Here is a 21851-nt window from a genome sequence, read left to right as displayed (position 1 = left end):
CCATTCCAGTTCTATGCTTCTATAATCAAGGAGAAGAAAATCAGTAGATTAGCAGTCCCCCCAACCTTTCAAGGCAAATGTGTCTGTTTAGCAGACTTTCACCTGTTAATTCATGTGCTGTTTGCTTATGTGTGCTGTAACCTGCAGGGTGGTTTGGGTAGTGCTCTATCTTTTACAATCATGCGAACAGTGTGAGTATTGGAGATTGAAAATGTGGACAGGCTGGGGGCAGTGGTCTTAGCAGAGAACTAACATTAAACCTGGAGCAGGAACTTAAACGGCAGGTAACAATGGCTGGAAAAACTGGAATAGGTTATATTCACTGTTACCTTGGATAGTAATCCGTTGTTAAGTACTGGTTTTATCTGAAACAACTGGAGAGTAGTTGATTTCTGTGCAGTGACATGTTTTTGATTTTTTTTTTCAGATTTGGATGAATTAATAATGCTGCATACATTTGACTCACTAATGACCTCTGTTGCTGGATTTTCTAGGCAAACCTGATGATGATGTGAGCTTTCTTCGACCTCATATCATAACTGGAGAGGGTCTTGGAAACTTGGAGAGTGAGCGGGAAGCTCTGGCTATCCATGAGGAGAACCTACAGAAGTTGCACTCCATGACCCAGGAGGAAATCCTACAGGAGCAGAGGAGGCTGCTGGTTCAGCTGGGTATGAACACCAGTATCCTGCACATGAACACTTTGCTGCCTATTCCAGGCTGGAGGAGGGTGAAGGAGATATAGAGTGTACTGGATAGGCCACAAAGGGATGAAGTAAAGCAGTTGCAGCCAGAATCTTGAGGGCACCCTTCATTCAGAGAGCTGCACTGTCCAGACCTCTGAGATGAAATTGGTCTTTATTTCTATCACTTTTAACAAGACTGTATAAAAGGAAACCTTTTCTTTCTGCACTGTGGAACTCGCCCCCAGAAGTATTAGTGAGGCAGAAGACTTAATGTGTTTCAAAAAGCATTTATTTATGGAATAAAAATACCTGTAGTATCTACGTTTACGCCAAGCAGGATAAAATTACCAGGACTTTCAGTCCTCTGGCTTCAGGGAATGAAACCGGTCAGATCTGTGGGTTGAATTTTATGCTCCCAAAATAGTGAATTGTCCATGAAGAATGGCTCACATGGATGCAAATCCTAAGCCCAGGCTCCAGCCTCAGTATGTGGCCTAATGCTGGTCCATCACAAAGGAGTGGAAGAAAAGAGTCCTCCCCTCCACTGCATAGGGACACTTTGAGGGCTAGTGCAGCCCAGTAGCTAGGTTAGCATCTGTGTCCTTGGTGTGGAGGAGATCATAAAGCTTCATGCCCAGCTGCACTATACCCTGTATAGCCCCTTCAGATTGTAGGGATCTTTGCAGCAGGACTATATTGATTCTATCACCGGAGAGACTATGCTGAGGCAGAGCATGATTTTGACCGCTGTGTCTTTGTAATCAGTGTCTTCGAATAATATTTATACATATAATTCTAGAATGATTAAGAGAACCTCTTTTTCCTTGTTCTGTGCAGTGAAGTACAGGAAAGCTCAAGTCTATTTGCGTTAATAGAAATAATGAGTGTTTTAAGATGGTTGGACCTGACACACATTGTTTGATCCAGCGGGATCCCTCACTGAGGGAGGTTTAGATTGAATTGTGGGATGTGAGAGAGAGAGATGGACAGGCTATGGCAGACAGGGGCAAAGGGTAGCTTGTTGTGTCCCGATTTCTTCTGTTCCTTTCTATAAAATGATTTCAAAACGTGGAGTACATTTACCAGAGATTAACATTGGCTTGTGGAGATTTCACTAACAGTGTAGCTCTCTGCAGGGTTACAGAGAATTTCCTAATACCTTGTGCCTCCTCTCCCTGAGTAGTAATCAGTGTGATTGTTCTCTAATTCACTTCTGTTACCTTCTATTGGAGGATCTCTCTGCACTTGATAAACACTTAATGAACTGAATCTCACCATGCTCCCACGAGGGATGTAATTACCACTGTCCCCACTTGACAGATGTGGAACCTCTCACATAGAGAGGTTATGTGCCTGGCACAAGATTATATGATGTCAGTGACAGAGCTAGAGGTAAAACACAGGTCAGAGGTGATCTGCGTTTTAGTCTCAAGAATATTCTCTCCCCTCCAAACACCTTCCCCTTCCAAGCACCCTTTCCCCCCAAATCATGAAGAGAGCTGCCAGTGTTTATATGTGGTATATCTTGACACTAGTAAGGTTTTTGATACTGACTTACATGATCTTCTTATAAACAAACTAGGAAAATACAACTTAGATCAGAGGTTCTCAAACTTGGGGTCGGGACCCCTCAGAGGGTCGTGAGGTCATTATTTGGGGGGTCACGAGCTGTCAACCTCCACCCGAAGCCCCACTTGCCTTCAGCATTTATAATAGTGTTAAATATATTAAAAAGGGTGTTTAATTTATTGTGCGGGGTTGCACGCAGAGGCTTATGATTTAAAAGGGGTCGCCAGTAAAAAATAGTTTGAGACCCACTGGCCTAGCTGGAGTTACTGTAAGGTGGTTGAATAACTGTTTGGAAACCCATTCCCAGAGAGTAGTTATTAATAGTTCACAGTCAAGCTGGAAGGGCATATCGAGAAGGGTTCCACAGGGATCAGTCCTGGGTCTGGTTCTGTTCAATATCTTCGTCAATGATTTAGATAATGGCTTAGAGATACACTTTTATAAAGTTTTTGGATGATATAGGGTGACCAGACAGCAAATGTGAAAAATCGGGACGGGGGTGGGGGGTAATAGTAGCCTATATAAGAGAAAGATCCCCAAATCAGGGTCATCCTAGGAAGATACCAAGCTGGAAGGGGTTGCAGGTGCTTTGGAGGATAGGATTAAAATTCAAAATGATCTGGATAAATGATCTGAAATAAATAGGATGAAATGCAATAAGGACAAATGGAAAGTGTTCCTTCCTAAGTGGAGTAATCAGTTGCACACATACAAAATGGGAAATGACTGCCTAGGAAGGAGTACTGCAGAAAGGGATTTGGGGGTCATAGTGGAACACAAGGTAAATATGTGTCAACAGTGTAACACTGTTGCCAAAAAAAAAAGGGCAAATATTATTCTGGGATCAAGTATCAGAGGGTTAGCCGTGTTAGGAATGTATTAGCAGGGGTGTTGTAAGCAAGACACGAGAAGTAATTCAGCTCTACTCTGCATTTATTAGGCCTCAACTGGAGTTTTATGTCCCATTCTGGGTGCCAGGTTTCAGAAAAGATGTGAACAAATTGGAGAAAGTCCAGAGAAGACCAACAAAAATGATTAAAGGTCTAGAAAACATGCTCTGTTAGGGAAGATTGTAAAAATTGGGTTTGTTTAGTCTGGAGAAGAGAAGACTAAGAGGGGACATAAGTTTTCAAGTACATAAAAGGTTGTTACAAGGAGGAAGGAGAAAAATTGTTTTTCTTAACCTCTGAGGGTAGGACAAGAAGCAATGGGCTTAAATTGCAGCAGGGCAGTTTAAGATGGACATTAGGAAAAAATTCTCAACTGGAGAATAAAGCACTAGAATAAATTGCCTAGGAAGTTTGTGGAGTCTCCATTCATTGGAGATTTTTAAGAGCAGGTTAGACAAACACCTATCAGGGCTGGTCTAGACAATACTTAGTCTTGCCATGAGTACAGGGGACTGGACTAGATGACCTCTCAAGGTCCCTTTTGTTCCTATGATTCTCTGGATGTGAAGTCCATGGCTGATACTAGGAATGGTGATCCAGTTCAGATGAAGAGAACTCTTCTCAACTTGTACCCAGAACTTGAACTGAAACTTTGTCGTGGTTCAATAAAACATGAATAATTCTTCTTACTATGTTCTGTGCTTCCTATTCATGTGGAACTCAGGTTGATGTCAGTTAGAAATCCATGTATAGGGAGAGCAGAATGTCAGAACTGAGATTACCAGGTGGATCTGAGAGCAGAGTTTTCTCTGTAATTAATAGTGTGACTTGTATGCGCCTTTTTTGTAATACGGGGCAAACTACCTTGTTTATATTTGCAAACTGGGAGAATTCATAGAATTTTGGATCTTTTCCCTGCCTTGTAAGACATTTATCAGATCAGTTCTTCCTGTCATTTTGACAACCAGTTGTCCCCATCTTACATGATCAAGAGGTCCTGAAGCAGTAAGTGCCTTAGAGAGGATCACCAAGAGCATTTGGCACTGGAGTAAAAAAGACTAAAACATGAATAGTAGGAGTTGGACCAAGAAGTGTTTTGATGACTCAATTTTGCTTTTCTATTTGTCTGTGATTACTTTCAGATCCCAGCTTAGTTGCTTTCTTAAAGTCGCGACGTAGTGTTGATGAAGGCCAGGAGAGACAAGAGAAGCCTGGACATCCAGAACCTGGGACTGAATCTCAGCATGATGGAGAGGAGACTGTGAAGGATTTCGCTGTAGGGGGGTCAGGCATGGAGGAGTCTGTGCAGCCTGAAAAAGATACAAGAATGGAAATCACAGGTAACAAAAACTTGTACTTGGTGGCATGCTAGACCTAATTATGTGTCAAGATTATCTGTCTGTTTCTGAATCATTCCAGTGCTGAATTCTGCAGCAATTCGTTCAATATCCAGATTAGTCTTTGCTCAGAAATTTTTGAAGAAATCAAATTCTGGGTCCAAGTGGAACAACATCACTTATTTTAATTTGAGCTTCATGCATTGTAAGGGTGCTTTTTTTTTTTTGAATACAATGTGTCCGGTAAATGGGGAGAACCCATTAATCTCTCTAACTCATTCAAAGATGCATTGAGAGGAAATGCGTTTATAGGGTGAGCCTCCTTGATCTTCTGAGTAGGAAAAGGAAAGGACAGAGCATGGCAAAAAGAAACAAAGAGGCAGCTGCTGCTGGAATAGCTTTCTTTAAATGGCACCGCTACTTCATGAAGAGCTGCTTTCTCTGGGAATGACTGATGCCCTTTGCTCCTGATTAATTTGTAGCATGGCCCAGGGATGTCAGCAACCACTGTTGAAGCACAGTGAATCTGCACAACTACAGGGTGCGTATTTACAGCCTTTGGGGCTTGGCTTCTGCCTTCAAGAGTTCAGCTCTCATAGAAGGTGCAGGCCCTACTTATAAGACAAGATATTAGTGGAAATTCTGTTGTAAATAGTCTTGGTCAGGTTGGGTGACCTAGTTGGTCTTTTCTTACCTTACTTCCCATGATCTTACTGTGTGGCTTGGAGCCGAGAACCAACTGACTGGATTTCCAGCAGATACCTGCCTGGTGCTCACGCAGGGGTGGTAGTTTTCGGTAGTTCTTTGGGTGACAGAATAGTACAAAGCAACAAGGGAGCAACCGTGCTGTAGAATTGTCATTTACAGAGTGAAACTTTCAAAGAGAATCCTACTAACTTCTCTGTGGTGTTTCCTGTGTTTTGCTTTACCAGGGCTGGTCTTTGAAGTTCAGACAGAGAGGAGGCAAAGTGTGTATGGGAGAGGGTGTGGACATGCCAGTTTCTTGTCAATGAATATCTTGGTTCCTGGGTCAGCAACAATCCCCTCAGCCCCTTGAGTTCCCACTCAGGTGTCTCCTACCCCGGCTCAGCAGATGTTTTGCTGTCAAGTAATCAAGTATTGTTTCAGGTTTCCCTCTGAGCAGTGCTTCAGGGGCACTCTATAGTGTTCCCTTGGGTCATATTCTCCCCAGTGTGCATAAAAGGGGCTGTGGCCTTCCAGGCTGGGAGGAAGGTGAGATGTTAAAGCTACAGTGCTGCCAGTGCAGAAATAAGTGCCCACTGAATCTAGTCTTAGTCTAGCCAGAGTCCTATTCCCAGGAGAGCCACAGTGCAGATCAGATGCATGGCTACTGGATTTGCTGAGATCAGCAATCTGTGTGTCCTCTTCATACTTTAATGCCTATTCCTATTTCCCTTTTTTTTAAAGTTAAATCAATTGATGGGTCTCAGCTGAGCTGCTAGTGGTCCTCACCAAAGTACCAATGCAACTGGTGGTAATTGTTCCCTTATTTCCAGTCTCAGCAGAGAGGCCAAGGAGAGAATGGGCAGGGAGACAGAAACATCCTCCGGCTGTAGGTCCTTGTTGGGGCACTATGGGAGGGCACTGTGGGGAAGCCAGCACTGCTACTGCACCTGCTGCTGTCCCTGTCCTCTTGACAACAAGAAGACCTCTGTCTCCAGGAGTCTCACATCAGCACTGTACTCTCTTTGAGAACAGGAGTAGTTCTGCCTTAAATTTCTGTTCCCAGTCCTGCTTTCCTCCCTTTTGTTTTGTTTGTGCCTTTTCCTTTTCTCCATCTTGTTGCCCATTTCTTTCCCAACACTGTGCCTTTGTTGTTTACATCTCTCCCTCACTGGTGTACCTCTCCCCAGTTTCACATTGTTCCTTTGCTGTCTCCATCTCCCGATCCTCTCTTCTGATGTTTTCTCTGGGTCACAGTGCAGCGTGCAGGCAGCCTAATGAGATCTTTGAAATACTCTTGGATTTCAGTAGTGTGTTTTGGGAAGATAACGATGATGTTTACCATTTCCTTAGTGAGAGAGATGCTTGTGTGTGTGTGTGTGGAGGTGAAGGAAAGCTGGTTTAGCATCTATTGAAGAAAATACCTCGCCCAACAATCCTTCTGCTGTTTCTTCACAACAGTTTTCTTCCTCTCTGCTTCTTTATCTCCATCAGCCTTAATATAAAGGTTATTTTTAGCTCTTCAGTCCCAGAATGATGGAGTGCACAAGCTGCATCTTAATAAGTGACACTCGCTTGCCCCACTCCATACCAGGCACCAGCACAAATTAGCTGCTCAGGAGAAGTGGTCTTTAAAGGGTGGACAGAGTTGTACTGGATCTCTTGGGAAAAGTATGTTGGTTGGGGAGGTTGCTTTGCTCCCCATAGAAGCCAGTTGGAATGGGAAAAGAGGGTTTTTCTATGGGAAACTTCATATTTCAAGGAGGAGAGGAGCAGGAGAGCAATTTTACAGAAAGAAGCAATTCTAAAAATAAGTGAGGCATTTCCAACTGCATGAGGTTACGCATGCAATGCACTGTGGCTGGTAGGAGATGTAATATTAATTTTCCATTAGCACTTAACGTTGGGAAGCTGCCAGTGCTGATGTCAAGGAGTATATTCATCATGAGTAAACTTGCAGAAATGGTAACCCTGAATCCCACAGGAGAAAAAACAGCCTGGTTCAACAGCACTAGGGGAGGCATTCATTCAATAATGGAAACTTCCTTTTTAATGAGAATAAAAGGCTTCGATTTTTGGTAAACGAGGTTCCAAGTCCTTTCCCCAGAGGCTGTACTCTCATCTGAGGAAAAAAAAGTGCCTACAGGTTCTAGGAAGGAGAGTGGAGAGAAGGACGTTTGGGTTTGTAACCCTTAAAGCAATGGAAGCCCTGCAAAATTCAGTACATATGTTGTATTCGGGCTACCAGCTTGTGTTTCTGTAAAGGGATTTCTCAGTAATTGAACAATCTGCTGATGCCTTGGAATATGTATCTGTCTTTTCCTGTTGACAAGATTGTAATGCAAGGGCCATCAGTAATATTAATAATCCTGTTCATGGCATGATTAAGTTAGCCCTTTCCATTTAGTGATTAATAGAGAGGGGAAAAACAACTTATTGAATTAGAAATGTCAATAGATTTCAGTTTTCTGATGATTTTACTTCCCCTTGTTTCACACCCACCACCCACAAACATGCCACCTTCTTTCATTTCATATGCTTTTTTTCTTTAATTAAAATGTGCGCTGGGTCTTTGGCTGCAGTTCTGTGGAACAATTTTCTGGCTGGGGTAGATAACTCTGCACTTGGTTCCTTGCCTTATTCAATACTACACTAATCATGAGTCTATGGCTGTGTCTCAGAAATTATGGGGGCCCTTTCTGAAGATTAAAGGGCTAACAGGAGACATGAGCCAGGAAAAGGTTAGGCTTCAGGCTGGGCCAGTTATCTGTGGGGAAAGGACTGATCAGGAAAAAGGATTTATGTGTATCCATTGTTCCTTGCAAGGGTGCTTTAGTGCTCCGGATTACAGCAGTAATTTAAATGTCTCCATGTCCTGCTCTTGTTTTGTTCAATCAGAAACAGGGCTGCTACTCTTCAATGCCCTCTGGTCACAACAACCAGTCCTGGTCCAGACTACCTTGAGCTAATGTTTGTGTGGTTTCCTGGGTGGAATCTGGAGATGGAAAAGACTGGTAGCTCATCCATCCTCAAGCCAGTATGGGACAGATTTCTGCTGTACCTTTGCTAGTGTTTAGTTGGCTCCAGTTACATGTCCCAATCACCCCTTCCCTTTGGAGAGCAACTTGCAGCTTAATTCATCTCTCTGACAAAAAGTTTTCCATGATGTTGAGCCTAAATTTCCCTTCTCTCAATTTCTTCTAGTTTAAAGCTCTGTTCATTATGCTAAATAATTGATCTTCCTCCCTGGTGTTTACATCTTTCAAATACTTGTCAGCTGTTGTCATGCTTCTCCACTGAGTCATGGCTCAGCCAAGCTCTCTCTCTATATATATGTATTTAGCTTTGTGAAGGGTGTTCGGTTGCCTTAGAATCACCTCTTCGTGGCCAGGTATGTGGCATACCAGTGGTTTTCCCTACATGGTGCCCTCTGCTGATGGTTGCTTCAGTGGTCTCTCTTCTTGTAACTCAGTCCTCTGGCCAGGTCATGATTTCATCCACCCCTTCCAGGGTAACAAAGTCTGACCTAGAATAGTTCAGTGCCTTCACCAGAAGATCTTTTGGCCCCAACTCTAGGCTCCTGCCACTTTCCAAGGGGCTGGGAGGGGAAACCAGGCCCTCCCACTACACTGGATTCCAGCCCAGGGACCCTGTAACCAGCAACCAAGGTCTGTGCACTCCCATGCGCAAGAGATGCCTTCCCAGCTGCTTACCAGCCTTCTCTAGTCAGGCTAGGATCCCAGGGTTTATCCCACCCTGCTCTGACACTCTCCCTGCAGACCCCTTCTGCTACAGATTTCTGCTCTTTATTCTAACCAGCCTGCTCTTGCCCAACTGGCTGCATGATCAGTTAAGTTTGACTCTCCCTCTAGGGGAAGCCAAGTAACATAACTGGCCTCTCATGCTTACTCAGGGCCTGTATGGGATTTGCACGCCATCGCAAGTTTTTAATCTTTTCTCAGAAGTCAATCGCTTCAGCTTCTGACTAGGTAGCCAGAACTGAATACAACATTGCAGGTGTGGGTGCATCAGATCTGTGTAGTGAGGGACTGTTACCTCTCTGTCCTGTAACGTGATGTCTTTAGGCAGCTCAATATTGCACTGACATTTTGTTACCATAATTTACTGCAGGCTAATAATTTACTGTCCGTTCTCATCTGTTTCTTTCAGCATTACTGCTTCCTAGCTTTCTACCTCTTTGTTTCAGATTATTTCCCCTAAGATGTTGTTAGCTTGCAGTTCTTAAACTTGAATCTAATTTCTTTTTCTGTCCATGTTTCTAATCTTTGTTTGTATCCTGTCTGGTGTTCAGCTCCTCTCAAATTAGCATCGTCTATGAATTTCATTACAGTGCTGTTTACTTCCTCTTCTAGAGCTTATGAAAGATTAAAACAGCAGTAAATCTTTGATGTTTATGCACCAGCTATGAGTCAATTTCAAGATTTTTTTTTATTACTTTACATGAAAACTGCACATGAAATACTCTCAAAGCCAAATATTTGGCTGTCTCTCTCTATGCCCAGGAAAGATAATGCCTCTGATGCTTTCTCTCCCTCCTCAAAGAAGTTGACCTTCCCATCAAGCCCCAGAAGGAATGGATCCACATGAACAATGTGGAGTTTGAGAAGCTGGAGTGGATAAAGGATCTGCCCCGCCCCCGGCAGAGAAGAACCAAAAAGGTTTGAAAAGTAGAAACTGATTTTCTCCCTTTTCGTTTGTTGGTGGGACATGTGGTTCATGCTGGTGAAATCTTTAGAGACTGACGTTGCTGGAAAATAAGACTTCTCTTCTTCAAACTATAAATGATGCTAACAACGGCATCTCTCCAGATCTGTCCCTGTCCTCTGAGTGTGATGAGAATCCAGTTACCATGTTCGTCCAGTCCTAGTCTTTTCCATAATACTATGCAGGGTAGATCTGGAATTAGAGGGGACCAGGGATTGAGATGGAAATTTAGTGGCTGAGAGATCTGGGAATTTGAAGTTTGGAAACTGGAATATATGGGGATATAGCTTTGGAAGTTAAGAAATCAGGGTAATGGAGATAAGTTCTAGAGAACTTGGGACATCGTGAGCTAAGAGCTTGAAACTGTATTGAGGAAGTAAGATATAAAAGCTGGATGGAGTGGAGTGGAAGGCAATAAAATAACTTTTTGTTTTTTTAAATAGGGAATGCAAGCACGATTTAGTTTGAAAGGAGAATTGATTCCTCCTGATGCAGATTTACCTACTCATCTTGGTCTACACCATCATGGAGAAGAAGCAGAAGTAAGGGAGATACCAGAATAAAGTGGAAATGGAAAGAGAGTACACCTTATTCTGATTTTCATGTTTAATTCTCAGATTCTTTGTGTCTGGATATCCTAGTGATGTGTACCTTAGGAATGCGTTGATGATTTTGAGTTGAAATAGGACCCAGGAGAGAAATTGGAACATACTGAACCGCTATTTCCACCCACCCCCCCTTAATCCCATTTTAAAATGTATCTGCTTGCAAAAGAATACCCCCACACAACTGGCTTACCTGTCAAGGTGACGCCTCCCTTTAGCCAGTCTCTCAGTGAAGTAGAATTTCTTCAGTCATTTGCATAAAGCAGCACCCACAACTCTTTTGCAATGCAGTTTATCCCTCGTACTAGGTAGTATTTTGTAACTACTCTAAGGATCCTGTTTTATCTTTTTTTTTTTTTTTCTTTCCCCTTTCCCCTACCCCTCTGTGTAGAGGGCTGGTTATTCCCTCCAAGAGCTCTTCCACTTGTGCCGCAGTCAGATCATTCAGCAGAGGACATTGGCATTACAGGTGCTAGGCCATGTTGTCCAGAAGGTGAGTAATCTTTGTATGAAGTTCTTTCTCCTAGTTCACACTGCTGGCAATGTCAGGGCCCAGATTCTCAATGTGATGTGTTCTCTTTGCACTGCTCAGGCAGCACAAAGTGGATGGATTCCAGCCAGAAGTCACCAGCAGAAAATTCCCCTTATGAAGGAGAACTCCTCACAGATGTGGAGCTGGCAGAGCCAACTCCTGTATTACCTGTCCCTGCCATCTTGGCAAAGGGGCAGGGTGTGTGCATGCACATGTCAGGTGTAGGCCTGTGTGAATCCAAGTGAAATTGTGCTATGAGAGAACTGAGCCCCAGCTATCTCAAAAGTGCTGTTCATCAGTGTCACAGAGATTGCATATTTGGTCGTTCCATGGTTTCATCTGACTAGGGCTGTCAAGCGATTAAAAAAATTAATCGCGTGATTAAACAATAGAATACCATTTGTTTAAATATTTTTGGATGTTTTCTACATTTTCAAATATACATTTCCAACACAGAATACAAAGTGTACAGTGCTCAGTTAATATTTATTTTTGATTACAAGTATTTGCTCTGTAAAAAACAGAAATAGTATTTTTCAGTTCACCTAATACAAGTACTATAGTGCAATCTCTTTATCATTAACTTAGAAATGTAGAATTATGTACAAAAAAACCTACATTCATAAATAAAACAGAGTAAAATTTTAGAGCCTGCAGGTACACTCAGTCCTATTTCTTGTTAAGCCAATCGCTCAGACAAACAAGTTTGTTTACATTTGCAGGAAATAATACTGCCTGGTTCTTGTTTACAATGTCACCTGACAGTGAGAACAGGCATTCTCATGGTGCTGTTGTAGCCGGAATCGCAAGATACTTATTTGCCAGATGCACCAAAAATTCATATGTCCTTTCATGCTTCAACCACCATTCCAGGGGACATGCATCCATGCTGCTGATGGGTTCTGCTGGATAACCATCCAAAGCAGTGCGGACGGACGCATGCTCATTTTCAATGTCTAAGTCAGATGCCACTAGCACAAGGTTAACTTTCTGTTTTGGTGGTTCAGGTTCTGTAAGTTCCGCATCAGAGTGTTGCTCTTTTAAGACTTCTGAAAGCATGCTCCGCACCTCATCCCTCTCAGATTTTGGAAGGCACTTCAGATTCTTAAACCTCGGGTCGAGTGCTGTAGCTATCTTTAGAAGTCTCACGTTGATACCTTCTTTGTGTTTTGTGAAATCTGCAGTGAAATTCCTTAAAATGAACAATGTGATTTGTCATCATCCGAGACTGCTATCGCATGAAATATATAGCAGAATGTGGGTAAAACGGAGCAAGGGACATACAATTCTCCCCCAATGTGTTCGGTCACAAATTTACTTAACACTTTTTTTTTTAACAAGCATCATCAGCATGAAAGCATGTCCTCTGGAATGGTGGCTGAAGCATGAAGGGGCGTAGAAGGAGAAACCGCCGAGATCCCGATCCACAGCGGCGTGAAGCAGAGCTGCCCCCTCAGCCCAATCATCTTCAACCTCGCCATGGAGCCGCTCCTGCGGGCGATCTCAGACCGCGCTGACGGCTTCGACCTGCACAGCGAGAAGGTGAGCGTCTTAGCCTATGCAGATGACCTGGTCCTGATCGCGGACGACCCCGAGAGGCTCCAGAACATGCTCAATACTATCGGGAGAGCCGCTGACTGGACGGGTCTCCGCTTTAACGCCAAGAAGTGCGCATCACTCCACGTCGACGGGAGCAAGAGAGACTCGGTGCAGACGACGGAGTTCCAGATCCAGGGCGAGTCCGTCGTTCCCCTGGCAGAAGGGCAGGCGTACCAACACCTCGGCACACCAACGGGCGTCCGCTTCTGGCAGACCCCTGAGGACACCATCCGGGAGATCCTACAGGACGCTGCCAAGATCGACGCATGCCTGCTGGCGCCGTGGCAGAAGGTCAACACCCTCAACACTTTCCTGATCCCCCGCATCGCCTTCGTCTTGAGAGGTTCCGCTGTGGCAAAGATGCCCCTCAACAAGGCGGACAACACCATCCGGCAGCTGGTTAAGCAGTGGCTGTCCCTGCCCCAGAGAGCCAGCAACGAGCTCATATACATTGCCCACAGGCACGGCGGTGCCAACGTCTCCCGCATGGGCGACCTCTGCGACATCGCAGTCATCACACACGCCTTCCGCCTCTTGACGTGCCCGGACGCCACGGTAAAGAACGTCGCAGTGGCCGCCCTATGCACCGTCATCGAGAAGCGAATTGGCAGGCCTCCGTCCGGCCCAGATGTAACCACTTTCCTGAGCGGCTCCCTAGACGGCGAATTCCCCCGGGACAGGGGCAACATTGCCCCGCTGTGGTCCGGCGCCCGCAACGCCACGCGCCGGCTGGGAAAACGACTGGGCTGCTGCTGGGTATGGAGCGAGGAACGGCAGGAGCTGGGAGTCCTGGTGCCGCAGATCGAGACGGAGGGCAACACGATCGTCAGCCCCGGAGCCAGAGGCGTGCTGGAGAAGTCACTGAAGGCCTCTGTCCACGCGCTCTACGTGGACACCCTGAGGAAAAAACCCGACCAGGGCAAGGCCTTTGAGGTGACCAGCAAGTGGGACTCCAGCAACCACTTTCTCCCTGTGGGCAGCTTCACCCGTTTCGCCAACTGGCTGTTCATACACTGCGCCCGCCTGAACTGCGTCCTGCTCAACAGAACCGTCCACCACGGGAACCGAGACAAGCGCTGCAGGAAGTGCGGATATGCCCTGGAGACCTTGCCCCACGTCCTGTGCAGCTGCAAACCCCCGCCAGAGCCTGGCAGCTGCGCCACAACGCTGTCCCGGACTGGCTGGTGAAGGCCATTGCCCCACACCTGAGTGAGATCGCAGTCAACCGCACCATCCCTGACACTGACAGCCTGCTGCGCCCAGACATCGTCGTCACGGACGAGGAACGGAAAAAGATCATCCTCATCGACGTGACGATCCCATTTGAGAACAGGACCCCAGCCCTCTGCGAAACCCGAGCCCGCAAACTTGAAAAATATGCCCCCTTGGCTGACACCCTGCAGGCAAAGGGCTACGAGGTTTACACCGACGCCCTGATTGTCGGGGCGCTGGGTGCCTGGGACCTCTGTAATGAACGAGTACTTAGGGCCTGTGGGGTGGGCCGTCGCTATTCATGGCTCATGAGACATTTGATGGTCTTGGACACTATCCGGTGGTCTAGGGACATTTACACAGAGCACATCACCAGCCACCGCCAATACCAGGAGTGAGCCGGCGTGATTTTGTGCACCCATGGGGGGGGAGGAGACCTATAAACCCCCCCCTACTGAACCATATCCCCTGAGCCCTAAACCCACTGAACTGGATTCCACTATGTGAGGGTCATCCTGTCCCCATTACCCAGCCCGCTTACTTATACCCATGATTGCGTGTAACCCACTGTATGAGCGATGTACCCTCACTGCTTCCTGATCCCACCCACCGTACACCCCGCATTGGGGACCTTACAGACTGTATATGTTATGTGCTAACCAATTTCCAAATATCAGCGTCCCCCTATACTCTGTATGTTGCCCCCAATGACCAATAACTGACGTTTCAAACTCTTTGTATCATCTTTATTTAAATATTCTCTAATAAACTTTTATATCTGGCACGTAAATACTCTGCAGTGCTGGCTACAAAAGTGCCGTGCAGATGCCTGTTCTCACTTTCTGGTGACATTGTGAATAAGAAGAGGGCAGCATTATGTCCAGTAAATGCAAACGAACTTGTTTGTCTTAGTGATTTGCTGAGCAAGAAGTAGGACTGAGTGGACTTGTAGGCTCTGAGGTTTTACATTGTTTTGGTTTTGAGTGCAGTTACGTAACAAAAAAAATCTACACTTCTCTATTTCAGGACAAAGATTACGCTACAATACTTGTCTGAGGTGAACTGAAAAGTACTATTTCTTTTTATAATTTTTACAGTTCAGATATTTGTAATAAAAATAATACACACTTTGATTTCAGTTACAACACAGAATACAACATATATGAAAATGTAGAAAAACATCCAAAATATTTAATAAATTTCAATTGGTATTCTATTGTTTAACAGTGCAAATAAAACTGCAATTAATCACTATTAATTTTTTTGAGTTAATTGCGTGAGTTAACTGCAATTAATCGACAGCCTTACATCTGACATAAGCTATTTTATTGCACTTTCTCTCCCATTGGCTGAGCTAGATCTGTGACGTGCTTGTTCTTATAGCAGGTGAGAATAAACCGTCCTACTCCTAAAGCAATGCACCAGCACCAGTGGCAAAGTGAATTGTCTTCCTCAGTGGAAAGCAGCACAACTTCCTACCTGGCTCACAGGGAATGTACTGCAGGGGATGTCAGCAATGAATGATGCAGAGATGACTTTGTGGGATGGGGTGAGGAGCAGGAGTTTGATCCAGAATTAAAAAGTATGACCTCTGAGGTGAGGGAAAGGTAGCCATTCACATACAGAAAACAAAAGAATAGAAACCAAAGGACTGAGTCTTCCTACTCCTGCTGTACTTGCTTTTCACTCTTCCTGCCCCACACATTGATAGGGTTAGTCCAGAGGGACTAGACCACAGTGGGAGAGCATTAGTTCAGTCATAGGGATACTTTCTCATCCTTAAATAGGAAAGGAGTTGTGATCCCTCAAACTAAGTGTGAAATGTCAGCAAATGGTGGACTGGCATGAGGAATGTAGGACTACTCCCCTCTAATGGAGGTACAAAAGGAGTATTTTGGGAGGACTGTGGCTCATGAAGCTGCAATCAGTCAGGTGTTCATGATGTGCCATGGCAGCACAGCCTTCTTCATGGATCTCCGTGTGTTTGCAGTGTAACTGATCATGTATATTTATCCACTCGGGGCATTTTTATGACCCTCCTATGTGGAGAGGGGTGTAGAGGGGAAGGTTCAAAAGAAGCCATGGCAGGTTGTTAGTTGGAAACATTCCCAAAGTGCACAGCATTGTGGGTATCTGAACTGAATATGACCCTACTGAATTTCTCTGCATCTTGCATGTCCATTGGAGTCCAGGATGCCTGCTGGATTCCCTTTTTAATTGATTCTAAAGTCCACTTGTGGACAACTGCTAGGGTCATTCTGGAGTTAATTAGCTTTGGATTAAATAGTGTGAAAATGTGTAGCCACTATGTAACGTTCCAGCCTTACTGTGCAGCTCCCGCTGGACAGGGTGCTCCATCGTTGTCACGGACCAAACAGCCCTCTTAGCTGCTTTACATTTAACACAGGCAACAGTAAGTATGGTGCATGTTAATACACACCTGGCTTTAATGGGGTGACCCTGTTGTTGATGCTGAGGTAGTGGATGGCATTTCTTTCAGGCCAAGGCTGGGGAGTTTGCCTCCTCCCTGAAGGGTAGTGTCCTGCGCTTGCTGCTCGATGCTGGATTCCTCTTCTTGTTGCGCTTCTCCTTGGATGATACGGTGGATAATGTCATTGCAGCATCCCTCCGGGCTCTCCATGCACTGCTGGTGTCCCCTGAAGATGAGGTGAGAGAGTGGTACTGGGTGTAATGCCGATTAGGTGTGGGAATCAGAAGGAAGGGGCCTATTAAGTCATTCGGACCAAGCCGTATGGTGGTCAATGTCACATTATTCTCCACAGAACAGTGTTTTCATGATTTGTTCAATCACACTGCAAGCAGTGGGGCTTCCACCACTCCTCTTCCTTGGCCTAATTACTCTAATAAATCTGACTATTCAGAATTTGTTCCTGCTATTCAGACTAACTCTGCCTTGCCCTAAATTCATCTCAGGGCTGCTGAACTTCTCTCCTTTTCTGGTGTTCATGTACACAGTGTTATTTCACAGCCTCATTTTCAAGCTAAATGTATCTGGTTCTTTTAATCTGACCTCTTTCGTCAATGGTTTCCAGCCCTTTATTGTGATGCCTCCCTTCCAGCCAGTGGACTGGCTGCTGGATGCTCTCCTCCTCATGCCTTAACCCAGCACAGTTGCTGCTCTCACTCCATTCATCTGTTCTTTTTCTCTGGCTCCCTCTCCAGGGCCCTTTTGCTCTGTTTTCTTGGTCTTATTTCTCATTCTTTCCTGCCTTTGTCCCCCTTTCACCAGAAGACTACAAGGCTTTTTTTTGTGGTGTAGATATCATTGATAACCCTCTGGGGTAAAGACCCACATGCCCTCCTTGCTGGGCTTACCCTGCAGAAGGAGCATGGTGAGCCCTGCGGCCTGAATCTGCAGCCTTTTGACCAGGAGCTGCTGCCCTCGGGGGGCTGCAGTAGGACTGCCATTGAAGTAGGCAAGGAAAGCAGGTAGCTTTCAAGCAGTCCCCTGCAACTTCCTCCAATCACAGGAGCATAGTCACAATGGGGAAGGTGAGGTGAATGGAGGGTCATGTAGCTTTCCCTGTCATAGAATCACAGAATGTCAGGTTGGAAGAGACCTCAGGAGGTCATCTAGTCCAGCCCCCTTCTCGAAGCAGGACCAATCCCCAGACAGATTTTTTGCCCCAGATCCTTAAATGGCCCCCTGAAGGATTGAGCTCTCAACCCTGGGTTTAGCAGGCCAATGCTCAAACCACTGAGCTGTCCCTCCCCCCTACTGTTTTTTTCCTCTGCTCTGCCATCCCTTGGTCTGATTATGCTCTCTTGGGTGGGCCCTGCCCCCTGCATTGGAAGCAGTGCTACAAACCAATCCAACCTCTCAATGATTTTTTTTCTCAGACTCTTTTGAATTGTCTGCATGTTTCTGGTAACTAGGTGCCCAGAGCAAAATGTAGTAGTATGGCTCTCTGCTGCAGCCATAAAAGAAGGAATGTTGCCGCCTTGACTCTTGGTATGATGTCTTTGCATATGCAAGGCCAGAAACTCTACCAACAATTGCACTATAAAGGCAAATGTCTGTGTTACGATTTCTCCTTTTGAACATCTTCAGTGTGTCACTCATGTTATCAGGCTTCGGAGGGTGGCTCCAGACCTACGAAGAAAGGATGGTCTTGTGTGTAGAGCTCTGGACTGGGCATCTGCCATTGTGTCCTTGGCTCTGCCGCAGACCTGTGGCGTGATCTTTGACAAGTCTCACAGCCTCAGTCTGCCTGTGTCAAATCAGGGTAAACAATACTGCCTTGTCTACCAGGGATGTTTGGAAGCCTCATTTATTAATAATAGTCAAGCACTCTGAGATCATTAGCTGGAAGATAATTCACATGTGCAAAGAACTTGTTATCCAAGGGGAATGCTCCACAAATATGTCATAATTAACTTGTCTCACCTTGAGGAGTACTCCAGCTTATCCAGGTGTGCCCAGTTTCTGCCTAGTTATGGGTCTGTTAATACATCTGTTATCTCTGTTATAATTTCAGGTCTTTATCATTCTAGCTAAATCTTCCCTTCATCCATAAATTAGGTCTTGCCTAAGGGAGGTGACTTATTTCACTCTTTAAATAATTAATAAGAAATAATCTATCTAGAGCTTTTTGACTTCTAGGTTTACAAGAGTGGATCCCAATTTCAGGGTTTCCAGCTGTAATCCCAGCCTTTTCTCTGAGCCCTTGACGTCACAGTTTACCCTTCATATTGTCAGCATTGCTTTTTGTGCCTAATAATAGTTCAAACTTCTATAGCACCTTTCATCCAAGATTGTTCAAAAACTTTACAAACATTAACTAATTCACACCACACTGTTGTTTTACTGATTGGCAGACCAAGAGATATGAGTTTAAAGGGACTCTGTCAAGTAGTTGAAGCCTCAAATTTAGTTTTCATTAAAAAAACAAGCTTTTCTGCAGTTAAAAATATTCACTGGAAGACAGGTCTGGCTGGATGGAAACATTTCTCTGATGTGGTGGAAGCTCAAATATTTACAGTCTTGTTCTGGAGCAGAAGAACCTGAATGTGAAATGGGATAGAAACAAAAGTAAAGCTGTCTAGTCTATATGTTCATTGCCCAAGCTGAGAGAGGTGCAAAAAGTAAATGAAGTTTTAATGTAGAAGAAAATGGATAACACTTATTTTAGTATACGTTTTAACTTGAATGCCTCTCTAAGTGACCCATTTGAGGTCAACAGTGAGCTAGCGGTAGAAACCGGAATAGAACCCAAGAATCTCACCTTCCAGGTAACCACTAGATACACCGTTTCTACCCATCCTGCATATTTGTTTAGAATGCTTTTGTCTCAGTGGAATTTGGACCAGTCTGAGGTTGGCATTCTCCCCAGGTCCCTTTACCTTAGACTTAGGCGTTGTGAATACACCATGGTTTCTTGTTCCCATTTTGGGCTGCACTGGCTTGTATTCAAAAGCATTTTTAAAATGCCTCCCTTTCTGCCCTCCCTTTGCTATAATTTACATATGTGCTTTTCTTTTCCTTACAGGAGTATCTTGATCAGACTTTCTCATGGTACCAGGGGATGGCTGTGTTCCCCTTCACCCCCAACAGTGAAGAGGAGGAGGAGGAGGAGGAAGAGGAAGAATTGACTCTAATGGAAAAAACACAAGGGAAAAAATCAAAGGTTGAAAACAAGTCAGATCCAGATGTGGCCCGGTATGATGTCATAAAGGTAAACCCATAGCTATGTCTGGAATCTCACCAGCAAAACCATATCTGCATAAAGGCTGTATGTGCTGTTAAAGCTAGCTAGATGGACCTGTACATTGAAATTCCAGTGTGATTTCTGGAACATTGGTGACCTTGATGTCACCATCATTTATGGCATGTCACCTAAGTGAGACCACCTAATTCATTCACCTCCCTCTTATACTTGTGTCTTGCAATTAAACCTTTATAACTTTAATGTGAATTCTCCATGCACTTCTCTTCATCCCTGTCCTACTGATATGAGACCTAGAAACAGTCATTTTTGTTATCTCAGAGCCAGCCTCCTAGGTAATGATAGTATGGCCACAAGATGTTAGCTATAACCTTAATCCAAAAATGAGCCCAAGAGAAACAGGCTGATGACATTAAAGGAAATGCTGTTTGCAATCCAGCAGTTACAAAATAATAAAGTACCTGGTCTTAACAATATTTCATCAAAACTGCTCAAGAGTGAAGGTCCAGCTTTTAATTGTCTTAAAAGTTTGGGAAACCAGTCACATTCCAGATGATTGGAAAAGGGGCTGCTTCATCCTCTTTTAAAAAAAGAACAGCGATCAGCTTGTACAAAATGAGAGACAACCAGTGTGGTTTCCGTACAGGTCAATCCACGCTATATATGCTTTGTGGAATGTTATTGACAAACGACTAGAGTGACAAGAGGAAGTTCAGATTGTGTTTATAGACTCTGCGGCCTCTCTTGACTCAGTGCATCGATCAACAATGAGGTACTGCTATGCGAGTATGGGATGCCGGAGGTTTTAGTGTGCCTAGTGGTGGAGTTGTATCACAGTATTTTTAGAGGTATGAGTGTCAACAGTTGTAGTTTTTCGGTAGAATCGGGTGTGCCGTGTGTGCGTTCGCTCCCCAGTGTTATTTACTGTTCAAATAGACTGTTTGATGACAAAGCTGGTTGAGTAGGAGGTCTGAAATTTTAAAGATTCATCTTTAGAAGATCTCATATGTGGGTGATGTTGCCTTACATGGAGAGAGTACCGGTCAACTACAGTTAATGCTGAAAGAGCTGCGAATGGTGATAAAACCAAAGCTATGCATGCCTCCTATAAAACAGAAATGAATTACCTGCCGATACTGCACGTAGATGGCAGTGACATTGAATGGTTGAACTGTTTTATCTATCCGACTAGTTGATTGACAGCAGGAGGTTCTATAGCCAAAGAAGTCATACGTTTGATTGGTCTTATCAGTGGCATTTTAGCATCTTCAGAGGTCTGTTTGGCTGGATGGATGTCTTTGTGACAACTAAGATAGGAGAGTTCAATATGATACTGATGACAACTCATGAGCAGAAATATGGCTGTTAAAGGAGGAAATTAACATGGCGGAGGAGAGGAAATTAAACTGTTTTTTCAGTGCCAAAAATTATGGCAGCTTCTTAATATCTGTTGATTTGATTTTGGTAACAAACTAGGAGATACTTAGACAATCCCAGCAAGTTGCAGACTTGCACTATTTGGGAACAAGACAACTGCAGTGGTAGGGTCATGTCCAATGTGCATAAGATGGTGGTATGCTTTTACAGAACATTTATAGAGCTGCGTTCACAAGAAGTAGAGCATGAGGATGACCATGAATGAGGTTGGAAGGTGCAATTTTGAGAGATTTAAGAAGCCTGCATCCTCCCATACTGACTCTTACCAAAGGAAGATGATTTGCAAGGGACCTTTCAAGATACAAGTCCATTCTATGCACCTCAACAGCCATGTCATAGCCATATGAATCTGCTGCTTCTTTGAAATTCAGTTCCCTCTATTTTTATTGCAAGTGCATTTTATATTAAATGCCAGAACAGATCGCCAAGATGTTACCATAAAATAGGAGTAGTAAATCCACGTGTTTTTAGAAATGCCTGCTTTCCAGGTCCAAAAATGAATAAATGTCACTTGAACTTCAGATTCTGTTCCTGCCTTTGACACTGACTCTGATTTCCCACTGTTTAACCCTAAAAAGGTCACCTAATCTTTTTGTGCCTCAGTTTTCCTACCTATAAAATGGGATTAACTGTCCATTCTCAGTTTCTGGTACTGGCCATTGCCAGAGACAGGATACTGGACTAGATGGGGATCAATGGCCAATTTCAGCTGTGTCAAAAAAAGGTGAGAGAACCTGTACAGGCACATTATTTCATAATTGTTATGGTGGAAATGTCTTCCTACCCCCCGTCAGTCAGTAGTTGGCTTATGCGCTGAAGCATGTGGGTTTGGATCCCATATGGAAGTCCAGTTGCTCTTTCTCTTTCTATCCCAACTTATACTTGTTT

The 21851-nt window shown here is 44.4% G+C and overlaps 1 protein-coding gene across 8 annotated transcripts in view; it reads left to right on the top strand.

Annotated features, from left to right (window-relative positions):
- RPAP1 (RNA polymerase II associated protein 1) overlaps positions 1-21851 on the top strand; it is a 56851-nt gene that overhangs the window by 13092 nt on the left and 21908 nt on the right. For all 8 annotated transcript variants that reach the window (XR_004000010.1, XR_004000009.1, XM_030559529.1 and 5 more), the window contains 7 exons: positions 495-671; positions 4288-4485; positions 9730-9845; positions 10335-10433; positions 10888-10989; positions 16340-16507; positions 19350-19535. Coding sequence is in view for 6 of the 8 variants with exons in the window: in XM_030559529.1 (XP_030415389.1) it covers positions 495-671; positions 4288-4485; positions 9730-9845; positions 10335-10433; positions 10888-10989; positions 16340-16507; positions 19350-19535 (1046 nt within the window). In the remaining 2 variants the exon portion in view is untranslated. The remainder of the gene's footprint in view (positions 1-494; positions 672-4287; positions 4486-9729; positions 9846-10334; positions 10434-10887; positions 10990-16339; positions 16508-19349; positions 19536-21851) is intronic.

Source organism: Gopherus evgoodei, chromosome 4 (assembly GCF_007399415.2).
Source record: "Gopherus evgoodei ecotype Sinaloan lineage chromosome 4, rGopEvg1_v1.p, whole genome shotgun sequence".
Lineage (NCBI taxonomy): Eukaryota > Metazoa > Chordata > Testudines > Testudinidae > Gopherus > Gopherus evgoodei.
The sequence above is the reverse complement of the archived record's forward strand: the minus strand, read 5'-3'. Positions and strand labels throughout refer to the sequence as shown.